The sequence below is a fragment of the Pseudophryne corroboree genome, chromosome 7, assembly GCF_028390025.1.
Source record: "Pseudophryne corroboree isolate aPseCor3 chromosome 7, aPseCor3.hap2, whole genome shotgun sequence".
Classification (NCBI taxonomy): domain Eukaryota; kingdom Metazoa; phylum Chordata; class Amphibia; order Anura; family Myobatrachidae; genus Pseudophryne; species Pseudophryne corroboree.
In genome coordinates this window covers 411,298,456-411,315,592 of record NC_086450.1, presented here as the reverse complement: position 1 = coordinate 411,315,592, position 17,137 = coordinate 411,298,456, and the positions used below count along the sequence as shown (strand labels likewise).

Genomic DNA, 17,137 nt, shown 5'->3' with positions numbered 1-17,137 from the left:
CCTACTTGATCTTCCATGAAGATAGAGCTGAGCTCCGGACATGTCAGCAGTTTCTTCCGAAGGTTGTCGGCATTTCATATCAACCAACCTATTGTGGTGCCAGTTGCTACTGACTCCTCAATTTCATCTAAGTCCTTAAATGTGTGGTAAGGGCTCTGAAGATCTATGTGAAGAGGACTGCTTGTCACAGAAAATCGAAATTGTCCTGTATGATCCCAAGAAAATTGGGTGTCCTGCTTCTAAGCAGACTATCTCTCGCATGCGTATTCTACGGCGGGATTGCTGTGTCCTAAGTCTGCTAAGGCCCACTCTACTCGTAAGGTGGGGTCTTCCTGGGCGGCTGCCAGGGTGTCTCGGCATTACAACTTTGCCAAGCAGCAACTTGGTCTGGGTCGAACACGTTTGCAGATTTCTACAAGTTCGATACTTTGACTGAACTTCAGATCATCAGAAGCCAATCAGTTTTGCAGGCGCCTCCGCGCTCTCCCTCCCGTTCTGGGAGCTTTGGTACATCCCCATGGTACTAATGTGGACCCCAGAATCCTCTAGGACGTAATAGAAAATAGGGTTTTAATTACCTACCGGTAAATCCTTTTCTCGTAGTCCGTAGAGGATACTGGGCGCCCGCCCAGCGCTTAGTTTTCCTGCAGTTATTTGGTTCAGTATAACTTTGTTGTTAGTTATGTACTGCATTATTACTAGGTAAGTAATGTTTCAGCTGTTCCTGAAGTTTTTCAAGCTAGTTGTCTTGATGTGCCTTGTATGTGTGAGCTGGTATGAATCTCGCCACTATCTGTGTATAATCCTTCTCTCGAAGATGTCCGTCTCCTCGGGCACAGTTTCTAGACTGAGTCTGGTAGGAGGGGCATAGAGGGAGGAGCCAGCCCACCCTCTCAAACTCTTAAAGTGCCAATGGCTCCTTGTGGACCCGTCTATACCCCATGGTACTAATGTGGACCCCAGCATCCTCTACGGACTACGAGAAAAGGATTTACCGGTAGGTATTTAAAATCTTATTTTTACCAAGTATTAAAATGGTATCCGGATGGAAGATAGACAGTAAATAGATAGTCAATAGGTCAGCAGTAAAATGGTCCGGGCACTAGGGAGGGTTAGGCTGTCAGAGGGGATAGTCAGTGTTAGGCACTAAGCGGAGGGATAGTGTTAAGCTGCGAGAAGGGAGGTTAGGCTGTGGGGGGAGGATTAGGCTGTCAGAGGGGACAGTCAGTGTTAGGCACTAAGCGGAGGGATAGTGTTAGGCTGCGAGAGGGGAGGTTAGGGTAAGGCACCTTGGGGAGGGTTAGGCTGTCAGAGGGGACAGTCAGTGTTAGGCACTAAGCGGAGGGATAGTGTTAGGCTGCGAGAGGGGAGGTTAGGGTAAGGCACCTTGGGGAGGGTTAGGCTGTCTGAGGGGACAGTCAGTGTTAGGCACTAAGTGGGGAGATAGTGTTAGGCTGTGAGAGGGGAGGTTTTGCACTAGTGGGAGGGTTAGGCTGTCAGAAGGAACAGTTAGTGTTAGGCACTAAGGGGGCATTAGTGTTAGGCTGTAAGAGGGTAGGTTAGGGTTAGGCTCTAGGGATGAGGGTTAGGCTCCCAGGGGGGACAGTAAGTGTTAGGCGGGGGTGGGGGGATTAGTTTTAGGCTGTGAGAGGGGAGGTTAGGGTTAGGCCAGGGTCGGATTGTCCATCTGGCACTTCTGAAGGTGGGTCAGTTCAGTCACACAGAGAGCCGGGACGGCTGCGCGCAACTTCTGGCTCTCTGGTTGTGTCAGACCCCCCAACCCTGCCGCCCGAAGTGGCAGTTTCTAAGAAATATGGGGAAGTACTGTGAGTCCACGCCCCCCTGACTTGTGGAACGCCCCCATGAGCAGTGACCACACGCCCTTTTCACGTTGCGTGCACATGGATGACAGGGCCGAAAAGCGGCCCCAGTCCGTTCCTGCAGGAAGGGAGAGTTAGTCTGTCAGAGGGGACAGTTAGTGTTAGCACTAGGGGGAGGATTAGGACGAAAACAAAAAATGTGTTGACCATTTGCATGTCATTCTCTTGACCCTCTCTGCCTAAATCAATGTTGATTAACTTTTGACCATCTGGTGATGACCTATTGGCTGTCTGTCTAGACACTGTAAATCTTTAATCCATACCCTACTAAAACAAAGGAGTGAATGCCTACGTAATCAGTCATTGTAATGAATTAAGAAAAAGCATTACAGGTATTTTTTTTTTTTACTTTACTGACGTTACAAAGTATTTCTGTTGATCAGTGGTAGGAATTCTTAAATAAATTTCAAAGGTAAAGCTTGTACCGACTTTTTCATAGCCACTGTGGACACACAGTATATGTCAGGAGGCTATACACCAATTTGAAAAAACTCTTGCGCTATAGTTATATAATTACAAGATATGGCTGATAAGAATGACAAACTCCTGATAAATTCAAAATATATTTACTATTGTATAAATTATCATATAATAAAACAAGACCGGTCTTTAAAACATCAAAAAATAATAACAAATATGTATACTTTCTAATACATGGAGGTGGACTTAAGCATACTCTGTGCACAGACGTGTAAAAAAACAAGCTCTATAGCTATATGGCTTAATGAGGTCAAAAAATGTTTTGAATCAAGTGTGGCTGCTGGTAAGACCCATATATTAATTGTTCCCAATGGATAGTCACTTTGTATAAAAAATCTTTATGATGTGAAGATCCAACATGTAACAATAGAATGGATATGAGCTTTTTGTAACCGGAAACTTTACGTGAGATGTGAGCAAGTGGTATCAGCACAAATGCATCCCGACGACCACCGCAGTGGCTTGTAGCTGCGGGGAAAAAAGGCACCTACAATGGCGCCCGCTGTGATTTAACCTGCTCAGTCGCGATGCTCCACGAGTATCCACCTCTACGTGCCTCATTCTTTGAGGAAGCCCCTGTGGGAGGAGCGAAACGCGTCAGAAGTTGATTCTGTTGGACCCCAGCTGAAGTTAGACCCATATCACGAACTGGCTGCAGCATTCTTCTGCCTGGAATTTGTTTTCATACAAAGAGGAGCCGCTGACCGGTGCCTGCAAACGGCACGTAGAGGTGGATACTCGTGGAGCATCGCGACTGAGCAGGTTAAATCACAGCGGGCGCCATTGCAGGTGCCTTTTTTTCCCGCAGCTACCAGCCACTGCGGTGGTCGTCGGGATGCATTTGTGCTGATACCACTTGCTCACATCTCACGTAAAGTTTCCGGTTACAAAAAGCTCATATCCATTCTATTGTTACATGTTGGATCTTCACATCATAAAGATTTTTGATACAAAGTGACTATCCATTGGGAACAATTAATATATGGGTCTTACCAGCAGCCACACTTGATTCAAAACATTTTTTGACCTCATTAAGCCATATAGCTATAGAGCTTGTTTTTTTACACGTCTGTGCACAGAGTATGCTTAAGTCCACCTCCATGTATTAGAAAGTATACATATTTGTTATTATTTTTTGATGTTTTAAAGACCGGTCTTGTTTTATTATATGATAATTTATACAATAGTAAATATATTTTGAATTTATCAGGAGTTTGTCATTCTTATCAGCCATATCTTGTAATTATATAACTATAGCGCAAGAGTTTTTTCAAATTGGAGTTTTGTGGTTAATTGCACTTGGGTGGTCCAGTGTAATTTATTTGACCTGTGAACCCCAGGTCATTAACTTTTTGCAGCTGAGTTTCTTTATCATCCACTAGGGGTCACTGGAGTACTCTTGGGATATGGACGGGCGCAGCCGAACAAAGGCACTGAATATTCAAATTTAGGACTCTCCCCCCCTCCATATCCCCAAGTACCTCAGTGTACTTTGCCAGTGTTTTTTCGGTGCTCACAGATGAACATCGGCTTGTGGCAATGGCCACTTTTCAGAAGATTTTTCTTTTTCTTTTTATTTTTAATTTTTACACTTCCCGTCCCAGTTTCTGGAAAAACTTGGGTCCGGGATGGTGCCGCTGCAAGGCAGCGTATGGCGTGTCGGTCCTCACAAAGAGCACCCTCACAGCCACAGGCGCTATAGGGCAGCGCATGGCGTGTCGGTCCTCACAAAGAGCACCCTCACAGCCACAGGCAGCCACTGTCTCCTGCAAGCTGAACGGAGCTTACAGAAAGAAGATCCGTTACAGCCAGGATGAGACAAAGTGCTGGAAGAAGGAGCTTACAGCAGACACGAGTGGAGAAGCTGGAGGCTGAAACGGAGCTTACAGTGAGAAGCTCGTCACAGCCAGTATGGAGCAAGGTATGGGTGTCAGGGCGGTCAGCTCACGCTGCCGCCCTGCTGTGTGAGTGTTAACTGTACAGGGAGCTGGCCGCCGCTGAGCACGCCGCTGACGGGTCCCGCTGAAGTAGTAAGGAGCACTTCTTATATATGAAGTTCCACCTGATAGAATGAGAGCTTTACAGGTTCTCCTCACATTATACGCGCAGAGCGGCCGCACGTCACTCAGACGCCGGCCGCGCTCACTGCTCTGATGGCCCGGCACCGCTACACGCCGCCGACACTCTCCTTGGCTGAACTAAGCAGAGCGGCCGCACGTCACTCAGACGCCGGCCGCTCTCACTGCTCTGATGCGGCACCGCTACACGCCGCCGACACTCTCCGGGCGCTGAACTAAACAGAGCGGCCGCACGTCACTCAGACGCCGGCCGCTCTCACTGCTCGGATGGCCCGGCACGCCGCCGACACTCTCCTGTGTACTAAAGAGCGGCCGCACGTCACTCAAGGACGCCGGCCACTCTCCCAGTGAGACACCGCAGACACAGGGAGACTGTGTACTGCTGTAGGAAGGAGCTTCCGGTCGGCTCCCCGGCGCTAGATTCAGGCTCTCCTGCTCTCCCTGCACCCGATCCCCGTACGCTGCAGGTAACATGGGGATGCAGGGGGGGGGGGGAGGGGGAATAATACCCATAGCAGCAGCAAAGGCTGCATGGGTTCAAAATAAACAAGCAGCGCAGCACTTTAAACAATGTACACTGTGTACTGTGATTCAGCACGTTTTATATATATAATATATAATGAAGCTTTTGCTGGCAGAACTGTCTATAATATCAGTATGAACTGTGATTATATGTGTAAACACTTTGTATATATATATATAATATATATATGAGGCTTTGGCTGGCATTAGGTTATCAGTGGCATAACCTATTGCACGTTTAACCATGTTTTCTGTTATTTTTGGTTAAGGTTGCAAAATAAATACACTGCAGGCAGTGCTCATATTAATTGACTAAATGCATATATTTTACTGTAACCTACACCTGGGTTATCACTGTATAATAGGCTATTAAGCATAGTAACTGTATAATAGGCTATTAAGCCTATATTAAAACTGCAGCAGGTAACCTGTACTGTGATTTTCTGTGAAAGCATGGCATGACGGCCATTTTAATCATTGCTGGTTTTCCAGTTATAATTCCAGACCATACACCTCTACTCCACAAGGAGGCGCAGGGGTGTTAGTGGGAATTTTTACTTCAGGATAATTCTAGAACATTCCTGCCCTACATCTTTAAGCCACCAGAAGGCGCAGGGGTGTTAGTAGGAATTTGGTTCGGGTTTCATACCCATGTGAACTGCTTTTCACATAAAGAACACTTTAGTTTCCTAATAAATATGCTGTTCAGCAATAACATATATATATAGATATATATGCCATATAATAATGTTATTAAGTCGTGCAAGTGTCTGTCTGTTGCCTATTATGATGTCTGTCTACATAGCAAATAAGGCTCTAGTGCAGACTAAAAATGTTAACATTGGCAATTCAAATTAAAACAGCGGTAATCAGAGTCTCAGAATAACTCCGCCAGCGCTAACAAAAGACAGTCTTTCCAAAGTGACAATTTTCCTTTGGGTACCAGAGTGTTTATTTCACTAGTCTTATAATTTAATGCACGATTCTATGTCAAATCTCACACCGATAACTACAAGTGAGAAGGGTACATTAGTCCAGCATTCAGATAGTGCGGGGTTTTGGACAACCATACATAATCGTTTCCAAAAGGACGCGATCCGCCATTGGTATATGCGTTTCTGTCAAACATTATAAAAACCACAGATACATTTGGGTCACTAGAATCTATGTATGAAACCATGCCGATCACGGTTAAAAGAAGCTGCAGAGTATATCTGTAAAGCTTCTGCTAACGCCGGTTATTTTCATTGTCGCTAGTTAAGTGCGACAAGACCAGAGCTTGTTTGCTCCTAAATTTGATATATGTGTAACGGCATTTTATCCCTTTAGGATATTCTGCCATTAGCGCATACAATATACTTGTAACGGCGTTTTATTCCTTTATAAGAAACAGTCACGCCTTGTAACGACAGGACGTTACAGTCAGCAAGCCAGTGGTTTGATGACCTCTTTTACAATTGTGGAAGTGCGTCTTTTCATGTTACATTTGCAAGGTTTCATGACTTCAACTCATATATGTCTCAGCTATTTACAGCTTAGAGTACAAAACTGCTTCTGGCGAACGGTTTGGCAGGTTGTCATTTAGTCTTTGCTGGTTTATAAACCAGCCAATAGTACGCCAACAGAGTCAAAGTTACTTATTCCCCTCTGTTTGAGCAAAATCAAAAGCTCCGTTGCAATATCAATCAGCAAGTCATTTACTACAGTTAGGAAATGGATTTTCTGCTGTTAGTTTTTGCTTATTGCAGCCACAAAATTGTATAATTGCATTTGATCTTCACAATGCGTATTTACCCAGTCCGGTTTCTTCATCATAGGTTCTAGCGTTGGCAAATCGCCACAACCATTAACCATTTCATTTATACCGTTGCTTATCGCTTCCGGTATTTACCAAAGTGATGTTGGAATAATAGCTCATCTCACATAAGAACTATGTATCAACAAAGTTCCTCTATCTTGCGCTACTAAGGTATACTGCGGTAGCAGATTAAGTTCGAAAACAATCACATCTAAGTCTGTCTAAACGATGTCAATTCCTAGGTAAGATTATAAATACGGTAAATCAAAGACTTTTACCTACTACAACAGCAAGAGCAAAAGTACACGCAGACTAGCGGTACATTGGTGTATTCAATTATTAAGAATAAAGATGTGTTTTCAATTTAGTTCGCCACCCTTCACTCGCGTTTCCCACAGAGGGACAGGGGTGCGTATACTCTGGACGACAGTCACAGAGAGTCAGGATTTGTAGTTGAAATCAACGCAAAGGTTCTAAACACGACAGATTGCTGTCGATAAATGTCCTACAACTCTGTGCATTTTACAATGCAATAAATGATTCGCTTTCAGTCTGACCAGGGATAGACTCTGGTTTCTCTTCAGAACAAATAAAAAATATTTCTGTGGAGAGGAACAACCGTGAGTTTCATGTAATTTTGTTTTTTCATGCCTAGCTCACGCTGCCCTTAAGCAGTCAAACAAAGCAAAGGCAGTTGCATACTCAACAACCAGTGAGAACCAATAAGCCGCATGGCACGGCGGTAGGTAACTCAAATCTTCAATGGCTCAGAACGCCATTATGTGAAAATGTCAAGAGATCAATCCGTGAGTGGACATCTGTTAGACAGGCGATCTCACCCGTCAGGGTTTGGATCTTAAAAACTGGACATTAAATCCAGAGGTGTTTCATATGTGAGTCCACAGAAGGGGGTTACCCTCAAGTATACATGAGGGCATCTCGCCACAATTACAAAAGCTCAGTATGTGTACATCACATTCATGGGGTCATGCAGCATCGTGTATCTGGCTCCACCATTTTCCGCTTCTTTCTTCGTTGCCAAAACGGATCAGTAGACAGTTCGTCACAGTCATACTGGTGGTATCTCATGGGTTTCAGAGAAGTTTGCTTCTCGAATTTTCAAGGAATACTTGCACACGATCTTGGCCCGCTCATAATACGTCCAACCTGTTACATCAGGGAACGTTCTTTTACCCATAGTTACCTATGTACCTATTATCTATGTACCGCAGCTGCGGTTGACGGGGTGAGGGTTCAGACCGCCCTCTTAAAAAATAGAGCATTACAGTATCGGTTATACCAACCATGTTACGAAATACTAAGCCGCTTAAGGCAGCTCATGACTAAAAAAAAAAATTTTGTGTGCTTTCATAGGGTGTAAACCTCGGAAGTTTCCAACATCATACTTCAAGTACCCGTATTCTGTTAAACGGGATGGGATGGCAAACTGCGTTCATCTGCACTAAGAGGGCAGGTATCTGTGTGGTAAACTTATTTTCAAAGCGTTTGCCTCTATTTGCGTCTGTCAACATCTTTCTACAAGGTGTCACCAAAGTTCAGACTCTATTTATCCCACCTACAGCGCCAGGCGATTTGAGGTTGGGTTCAGATTTTCTTACAGTTTCATATTTTGGAACCCTTTCAACAAATGGGGATTAAGTTTCTCACTTTGGAAAACATTTTTCTTCTAGCCTTGGCTTCGGCAATGGTGCTTCGACAAGGGGTTTGTTTTCATATTTGGGTGCCTTGTATTCCAAGCCACCGTATTTGAGTTTTCTCATGACAAAGCAGATCTTCGGACGAAATCCGCTTTCGTATTCTTCACATCAATATACCAATAGTGGTTCCTGTGTGGACAGCACATTCTAAAATTCTGATTGTGGTACACGCGTTACGCGTTTATATATGTACCGAACGTCTACAGTACGTGATATGAGTACGTTGTTGTTATATATGATACTGCAAACTGGGGTTAGCCAGTTTCTCAGCAGACATTATCCAGATAATAATGACTACAAGTCAGGCTTACTTTAAGGCTAAGTTACATTCGCCTACGTCAGTAATAGTTCATCCCACAGGTTCTGTGGGAATGTCAGACCCAGCGGGTCGTGGAGCGTCTACGACGCGGCTACATAGCCTTCAGTGCACCACGTTTGTGCACGTTTACATGTTATGAATGGTGGCGCCATCAGCATTTAGCTTTGGCTGCCTACTGTTACAAGTATCAAACAGCTCTCCCGCCCACGAGGGAAGCTTTGGTACGTCCCAAGAGTACTCCAGTGACCCCTAGTGGATGATAAAGAAAATAGGATTTTGGTACTTACCAGGTAAATCCTTTTCTTTGAATCCATAGGGGGCACTGGACGCCCACCCAGAGCAGTTTTACCTGGGTTGTTTTAAGCTCAAGGGAGCTTAGTGAACAGATTTAACTTGGATGGTATTAAGCTCAAAGGAGCTTATGGTAACACATTTTCACCGGTTGGTTCAAATTATAAGTTCTATCGGTTAAGGTGTCAACTGTTTAGTTGACAATAAGGTTACGGGTCAACTTTGTGGTTGTCCGTTATGTTATAGGGATTCTCCATTGTCAACCTCTCTATATCCTGTTCGCTCAGTAAAAAACACTGGCAAAGTACACTGAGGTACTTGGGGATATGGAGGGGGGGAGAGTCCTAAATTTGAATATTCAGTGCCTTTGTTCGGCTGCGCCCGTCCATATCCCAAGAGTACTCCAGTGCCCCCTATGGATTCAAAGAAAAGGATTTACCTGGTAAGTACCAAAATCCTATTTTTACTATATTCAAAATGTTTTTTAACAGAAAATACTATTAGCGCCCGATATAAAGAGGTTTTTTTTGAGGAGGCTATACACCATCTACTATCTGAAGGTGACATTTGCATACAGTGTATATTTACCCAGATGTATTCCTCCTCACCCAAATTGATATCATATACTGTCTTGTTTATTGAGTGCAGCTATGGGGAATAATGATTTTCCCACTCACCTTTTCATTGCCACAACCAGCCTATCACGGTGATTCACACCTGCGCCATGTCTCATATCACTCATTATATTCATATCCCCTCCTCAACTGTCTCACACATTTTTAGTCTTTAGAAGACTTTAGAACTCTTTCATTTGCCCAGCCACCTCCCCAGTGATCCACTAGCTGAATATCATATACACTGGACCTCCATAATTATTTTATGACCTGACATAATTATAACATTTACACTCACATCCACCCACGCCCTAATTACATAAATATTCATCATTGCAATTTGCCTATTTTCAAACATTTTATTCCTTTATCTATAACGTCACACCAGGAATGACTTGTTAGTTTGCATCTCTATGACTGTTACTATAACAACATGTAACCGTAGGAATGACACAATGGTGCCTATTTACTAAGCAGTGGACATTCATAAATACCAGTTGTCGCCGATTCTTCGGGCTTGATTTAAAGCGGCAATAAATGCAAAGCATGCCTGGTTTTGTATTTACCGTAATTGCTGTTTTAAATCCCACCCACAGACAGAACCGCCAACACAGTTTTGAATGTTGCCACTTTGTAATTATATCCCTAATGGGTGCTCCAAACCAGCCATCTTTCTTCTTCAGGGTCCATAGTCTCCACAGGGATGACATTTGGGTGTAGGTGGATGGAGTGAACTGGGCACCAAACAGTTTAAGCTTTTGAAGTCTCAGGATGCCTTGGTCCCTCCTCCCCTATACCCTGCCCCCAGCCAAAGGCAGTTTTGCTTTGGTGTCGGCAGGAGTTGGATGCACCGTTTCACAGTGGAGCTGCTTTTAAGCAAGCAGCGCTAGGTAGTCCTATAGGACGCTAGCGCTGCTGCTCCTCCAACCTCCCGCCAGCGCAGCAACACTGGTTAGTGGTCCAGTGATTACGGTGAGAACGATAGTGATTTTTAATAATATGTTACCTACACATGTAGGTGTGTACTGAAATGATAATGTTTATCTTTATCAGGTGTTTCACAATGTAATAAACTTTATTTAACAACACTGAACACTACCTTGTACATGGATAGGTCAACAGGCATTGCATCCCCGTTAATACATTTCCCCAACTTCATTCTTTATGGACTACACTAGAACAGAAATAGGAGCCACACCTTAACCAGTGCAACAGTGTACCATGCCCATTACAGGGTTCCTCATGTAGAAGTCATTGTTTGAAGCAACACTTAATCATACTGGTATTCAGTTCCATCTTCAACCAGTAGTCCTTATTGTCCTGGGGTTGAATAGAAGATATACATAACAGGCTAATGTTGGCAGCAATCAGTGGGTTAATGGGAAGTGTGCAGTCAACTTCAGAGTCCAGCGGCCATAAGAGGGTTAACCGTTCACATTTAAAAACAAATAAGAATAAACCCTAAAAGAACTCCACTCTGACACTGTGCAAAATGTGCTGTGACGGGATGGTCCTGGGTGGAGCTGGAAGGAGTCTGTCCCTGCGCAGGACTGGCCTAGTCCGGCAGGTAGTAAAAACAGACAGAGACACAGATGTTGTTGGGGAAACAGATGTCGATGCAGAGATAAATCAGGCGTCTCGCTGGGCCTGCAGAGAACAGCACTTTATCACACATGTATTAACATATAAACCGCTGCTTGGAAAAATAAGATTTTACTTACCGATAAATCTATTTCTCATAGTCCGTAGTGGATGCTGGGGACTCCGTCAGGACCATGGGGAATAGCGGCTCCGCAGGAGACAGGGCACAAAAGCAAGCTTTTAGGATCACATGGTGTGTACTGGCTCCTCCCCCTATGACCCTCCTCCAAGCCTCAGTTAGGTACTGTGCCCGGACGAGCGTACACAATAAGGAAGGATCTTGAATCCCGGGTAAGACTCATACCAGCCACACCAATCACACCGTACAACTTGTGATTTGAACCCAGTTAACAGTATGATAACAATGAAGTAGCCTCTAAAAAAGATGGCTCACAACAATAATAACCCGATTTTTTTTGTAACAATAACTATGTACAAGTAATGCAGACAATCCGCACTTGGGATGGGCGCCCAGCATCCACTACGGACTATGAGAAATAGATTTATCGGTAAGTAAAATCTTATTTTCTCTAACGTCCTAGTGGATGCTGGGGACTCCGTCAGGACCATGGGGATTATACCAAAGCTCCCAAACGGGCGGGAGAGTGCGGATGACTCTGCAGCACCGAATGAGAGAACTCCAGGTCCTCCTCAGCCAGGGTATCAAATTTGTAGAATTTAGCAAACGTGTTTGCCCCTGACCAAGTAGCTGCTCGGCAAAGTTGTAAAGCCGAGACCCCTCGGGCAGCCGCCCAAGATGAGCCCACCTTCCTTGTGGAATGGGCATTTACAGATTTTGGCTGTGGCAGGCCTGCCACAGAATGTGCAAGCTGAATTGTACTACAAATCCAACGAGCAATAGTCTGCTTAGAAGCAGGAGCACCCAGCTTTTTGGGTGCCTACAATATAAACAGCAAGTCAGACTTTCTGACTCCCGCCGTCCTGGAATTATATATATATATATATATATTTTCAGGGCCCTGACAACGTCTAGCAACTTGGAGTCCTCCAAGTCCCTAGTAGCCGCAGGCACCACAATAGGTTGTTTCAGGTGAAACGCTGACACCACCTTAGGAAGAAACTGGGGACGAGTCCGCAGTTCTGCCCTGTCCGAATGGAAAATCAAATATGGGCTTTTGTAAGACAAAGCCGCCAATTTTGACAATCGCCTGGCCGAGGCCAGGGCCAACAGCATGGTCACTTTCCATGTGAGATATTTCAAATCCACAGATTTGAGTGGTTCAAACCAATATGATTTGAGGAATCCCAACACTACGTTGAGATCCCACGGTGCCACTGGAGGCACACAAGGGCTGTATATGCAATACTCCCTTGACAAACGTCTGGACTTCAGGAACTGAAGCCAATTCTTTCTGGAAGAAAATCTATAGGGCCGAAACTTGAACCTTAATGGAGCCCAATTTGAGGCTCATAGACACTCCTGTTTGCAGGAAGTGCAGAAATCGACCTAGTTGAAATTTTTTCGTGGGGCCTTCCTGGCCTCACCCACGCAACATATTTTTACCACATGTGGTGATAACGTTGTGCGGTCACCTCCTTCCTGGCTTTGACCAGGGTAGGTATGACCTCTTCCGGAATGCCTTTTCCCTTAGGATCCGGCGTTCAAACCGCCATGCCGTCAAACGCAGTCGCGGTAAGTCTTGGAACAGACAAGGTCCCTGCTGGAGCAGGTCCTTTCTTAAAGGCCGATGCCACGGTTCCTCTTGGAACAGACATGGTACTTGCTGAAAGCAAATCCCTTCTTAGCTCCCGAGGCCATTAGTCCTCTGTGAGCATCTCTTGAAGTTCCGGTTACCAAGTCCCTCTTGGCCAATCCGGAGCCACGAGTATAGTTCTTACTCCTCTATGTCTTATAATTCTCAATACCTTGGTTATGAGAAGCAGAGAAGGGAACACATACACCGACTGTTACACCCACGGTGTTACCAGGACGTCCACAGCTATCGCCTGAAGGTCTCGTGACCTGGCGCAATACCTGTCCCATTTTTTTGTTCGGGCGGGACGCCATCATGTCCACCTTTGGTCTTTCCCAACGGTTCACAATCATGCGGAAAACTTCCCGATGAAGTTCCCACTCTCCCGGGTGGAGGTCGTGCCTGCTGAGGAAGTCTGCTTCCCAGTCGTCCACTCCCGGAATGAACACTGCTGACAGTGCTATCACATGATTTTCCGCCTAGCGAAAAATCCTTGCAGTTTTGCCACTGCCCTCCTGCTTCTTGTGCCGCCCTTTCTGTTTACGTGGGCGACTGCCGTGATGTTATCCCACTGGATCAATACCGGCTGACCTTGAAGCAGAGGTCTTGCTAAGCTTAGAGCATTATAAATTTGCTCTTAGCTCCAGTATATTTATGTGGAGAGAATTCTCCAGACTTGATCACACTCCTTGTGTGACTGCTCCCCAGCCTCTCAGGCTGGCCTCCGTGGTCACGAGCATCCAATCCTGAATGCCGAATCTGCGGCCCTCTAGAAGATGAGCACTCTGTAATCACCACAGGAGAGACACCCTTGTCCTTGGATATAGGGTTATCCGCTGATGCATCTGAAGATGCGATCCGGACCATTTGTCCAGCAGATCCCACTGAAGAGTTCTTGCGTGAAATCTGCCGAATGGAAGCGCTTCGTAATAAGCCACCATTTTTACCAGGACTCTTGTGCAATGATGCACTGACACTTTTCCTGGTTTTAGGAGGATCCCGATTAGCTCGGATAACTCCCTGGCTTTCTCCTCTGGGAGAAACACCTTTTTCTGGACTGTGTCCAGAATCATCCCTAGGACCAGCAGACGTGTCGTCGGAACAACTGCGGTTTTGAAATATTTAGAATCCACCCGTGCTGTCGTAGAACTACTTGAGATAGTGCTACTCCGACCTCCAACTGTTCTCTGGACCTTGTTCTTATCAGGAGGTCGTCCATTTTCTTTGAAGACGAATCCTCCTTTCGGTCATTACCTTGGTAAGGACCCGGGGTGCCTTGGACAATCCAACGGCATCGTCTTGAAACTGATAGTGACAGTTCTGTACCACGAACCTGAGGTACCCTTGGTGAGAAAAGGCAAATTTTGGGACATGGAGGTAAGCATCCCTGATGTCCCGGGACACCATATAGTCCCCTTGTTCTTTGCTATCACTGCTCTGAGTGACTCCATCTGGATTTGAACCCTTGTAAGTGTTCAAATTTTTCAGATTTAGAATAGGTCTCACCTAGCCTTCAGTACCACCATATAGTGTGGAGTAATACCCCTTTCCTTGTTGTCGGAGGGGTAAATTTATTATCACCTGCTGGGAATACAGCTTGTGAATTGTTTTCAATACTGCCTCCCTGTCGGAGGGAGACATTGGTACAGCAGACTACAGGAACCTGCGAGGGGGGAAACCTCTCGACATTCCAATCTGTACCCCTTGGATACTACTTGTAGGATCCAGGGGTCCTGTACGGTCCCAGCGTCATGCTGAGAACTTGGTAGAAGCGGTGGAGGGCTTCTGTTCCTGGGAATGGGCTGCCTGCTGCAGTCTTCTTCCCTTTCCTCTATCCCTGGGCAGATATGACTCTTATAGGGACGAAAGGACTGAGGCTGAAAAGACGGTGTCTTTTTCTGCAGAGATGTGACTTAGGGTAAAAAACGGTGGATTTTCCAGCAGTTGCCCTGGCCACCAGGTCCCATGGACCGACCCCAAATAACTCCTCCCCTTTATACGGCAATACATCTTTGTGCCGTTTGGAATCTGCATCACCTGACCACTGTCGTGTCCATAAACATCTTCTTGCAGATATGGACATCGCATTTACTCTTGATGCCAGAGTGCAATTATCCCTCTGCGCATCTCGCATATATAGAAATGCATCCTTTAAATGCTCTATAGTCAATAAAATACTGTCCCTGTCTAAGGTATCAATATTTTTAGTCAGGGAATCCGACCAAGCCACCTCAGCTCTGCACATCCAGGCTGAGGCGATCGCTGGTCGCAGTATAACACCAGCATGTGTGTGTATACTTTTTAGGATATTTTTCAGCTGGCTCCTTAAGTACGGCCCTATCCGTAGATGGTACCGCCACTTGTTCTGATAAGCGTGTGAGCGCCTTATCCACCCTGAGGGGTGTTTCCCACCGCGCCTTAACTTCTGGCGGGAAAGGGTATACCGCCAATAATTTTCTATCGGGGGAAACCCACGCATCATCACACACTTCATTTAATTTATCTGATTCAGGAAAAACTACAGGTAGTTTTTTCACCTCACACATAATACCCTTTTTTGTGGTACTTGGAGTATCAGAAATATGTAACACCTCCTTCATTGCCCTTAACGTGTGGCCCTAAAAGAAAATACGTTTGTTTCTTCACCGTCGACACTGAAATCAGTGTCCGTGTCTGGGTCTGTGTCGACCGACTGAGGTAAATGGGTATTTTACAGCCCCTGACGGTGTTTGAGACGCCTGGACAGATACTAATTTGTTCGCCGGCCCTCTCATGTCGTCAACCGGCTTGCAGCGTGTTGACATTGTCACGTAATTTCCATAAATAAGCCATCCATTCCGGTGTCGACTCCCTAGAGAGTGACATCACCATTACAGGCAATTTGCTCCGCCTCCTCACCAATATTTTCCTCATACATGTCGACACACACGTACCGACATACAGCACACACATAGGGAATGCTCTGATAGAGGACAGGACCCACTAGCCCTTTGGGGAGACAGAGGGAGAGTTTGCCAGCACACACCAAAACGCTATAATTATCCAGGGACAACCTTTATATAAGTGTTCCTCCCTTATAGCATTTTAATATATATACATATCGCCAAATCAGTGCCCCCCCTCTCTGTTTTAACCCTGTTTCTGTAGTGCAGTGCAGGGGAGAGCATGGGAGCCTTCCCACCAGCCTTTCTGTGAGGGAAAATGGCGCTGTGTGCTGAGGAGAATAGGCCCCGCCCCCTTTTCGGCGGGCTTCTTCTCCGGAGTTTTAGATATCTGGCAGGGGTTAAATACATCCATATAGCCTCAAGGGCTATATGTGATGTATTTTTCGCCATACAGGTATTATACATTGCTGCCCAGGGCGCCCCCCCCAGCGCCCTGCACCCTCCGTGACCGCTGTGTGAAGTGTGCTGACAACAATGGCGCACAGCTGCAGTGCTGTGCGCTACCTGATGAAGACTGAGAGTCTTCTGCCGCCTGGTTCCGGACCTCTTCATCTTCAGCGTCTGCAAGGGGGGTCGGCGGCGCGGCTCCGGGACGAACCCCAGGGCGAGCCCTGTGTTCCGACTCCCTCTGGAGCTATGTCCAGTAGCCTAAGAATCCAATCCATCCTGCACGCAGGTGAGTTGAAAATCTCTCCCCTAAGTCCCTCGATGCAGTGAGCCTGTTGCCAGCAGGACTCACTGAAAATAAAGAACCTAAAAACTTTTTCTAAGTAACTCTTTAAGAGAGCCACCTAGATTGCACCCTTCTCGGTCGGGCACAAAAACCTAACTGAGGCTTGGAGGAGGGTCATAGGGGGAGGAGCCAGTACACACCATGTGATCCTAAAAGCTTGCTTTTGTGCCCTGTCTCCTGCGGAGCCGCTATTCCCCATGGTCCTGACGGAGTCCCCAGCATCCACTAGGACGTTAGAGAAATCAATAGATACAAAGACAAAGCAATGAATAAAAATTTCAATCAATAAATCTGTAGGTTTCAAGTTCCGTTTGGACATGCCTGCATTAACTGCGGCCCTCCAGCTGTTGTGAAACTACACATCCCAGCATGCCCTGACACATCTTTAGCATTCTCTGACAGC

General features: G+C 45.8%; 1 protein-coding gene across 2 annotated transcripts in view; it reads right to left on the bottom strand.

The window, feature by feature from the left end:
• Positions 1 to 10,756: 10,756 nt before the first annotated feature.
• Positions 10,757 to 17,137, bottom strand: part of BRICD5 (BRICHOS domain containing 5) — a 67,271-nt gene continuing 60,890 nt past the window's right edge. For both annotated transcript variants that reach the window (XM_063934704.1, XM_063934703.1), the window contains exon 6: positions 10,757 to 11,347. In XM_063934704.1, coding sequence (XP_063790774.1) covers positions 11,256 to 11,347 — 92 coding nt within the window. In that variant the 3' untranslated portion in view covers positions 10,757 to 11,255. The remainder of the gene's footprint in view (positions 11,348 to 17,137) is intronic.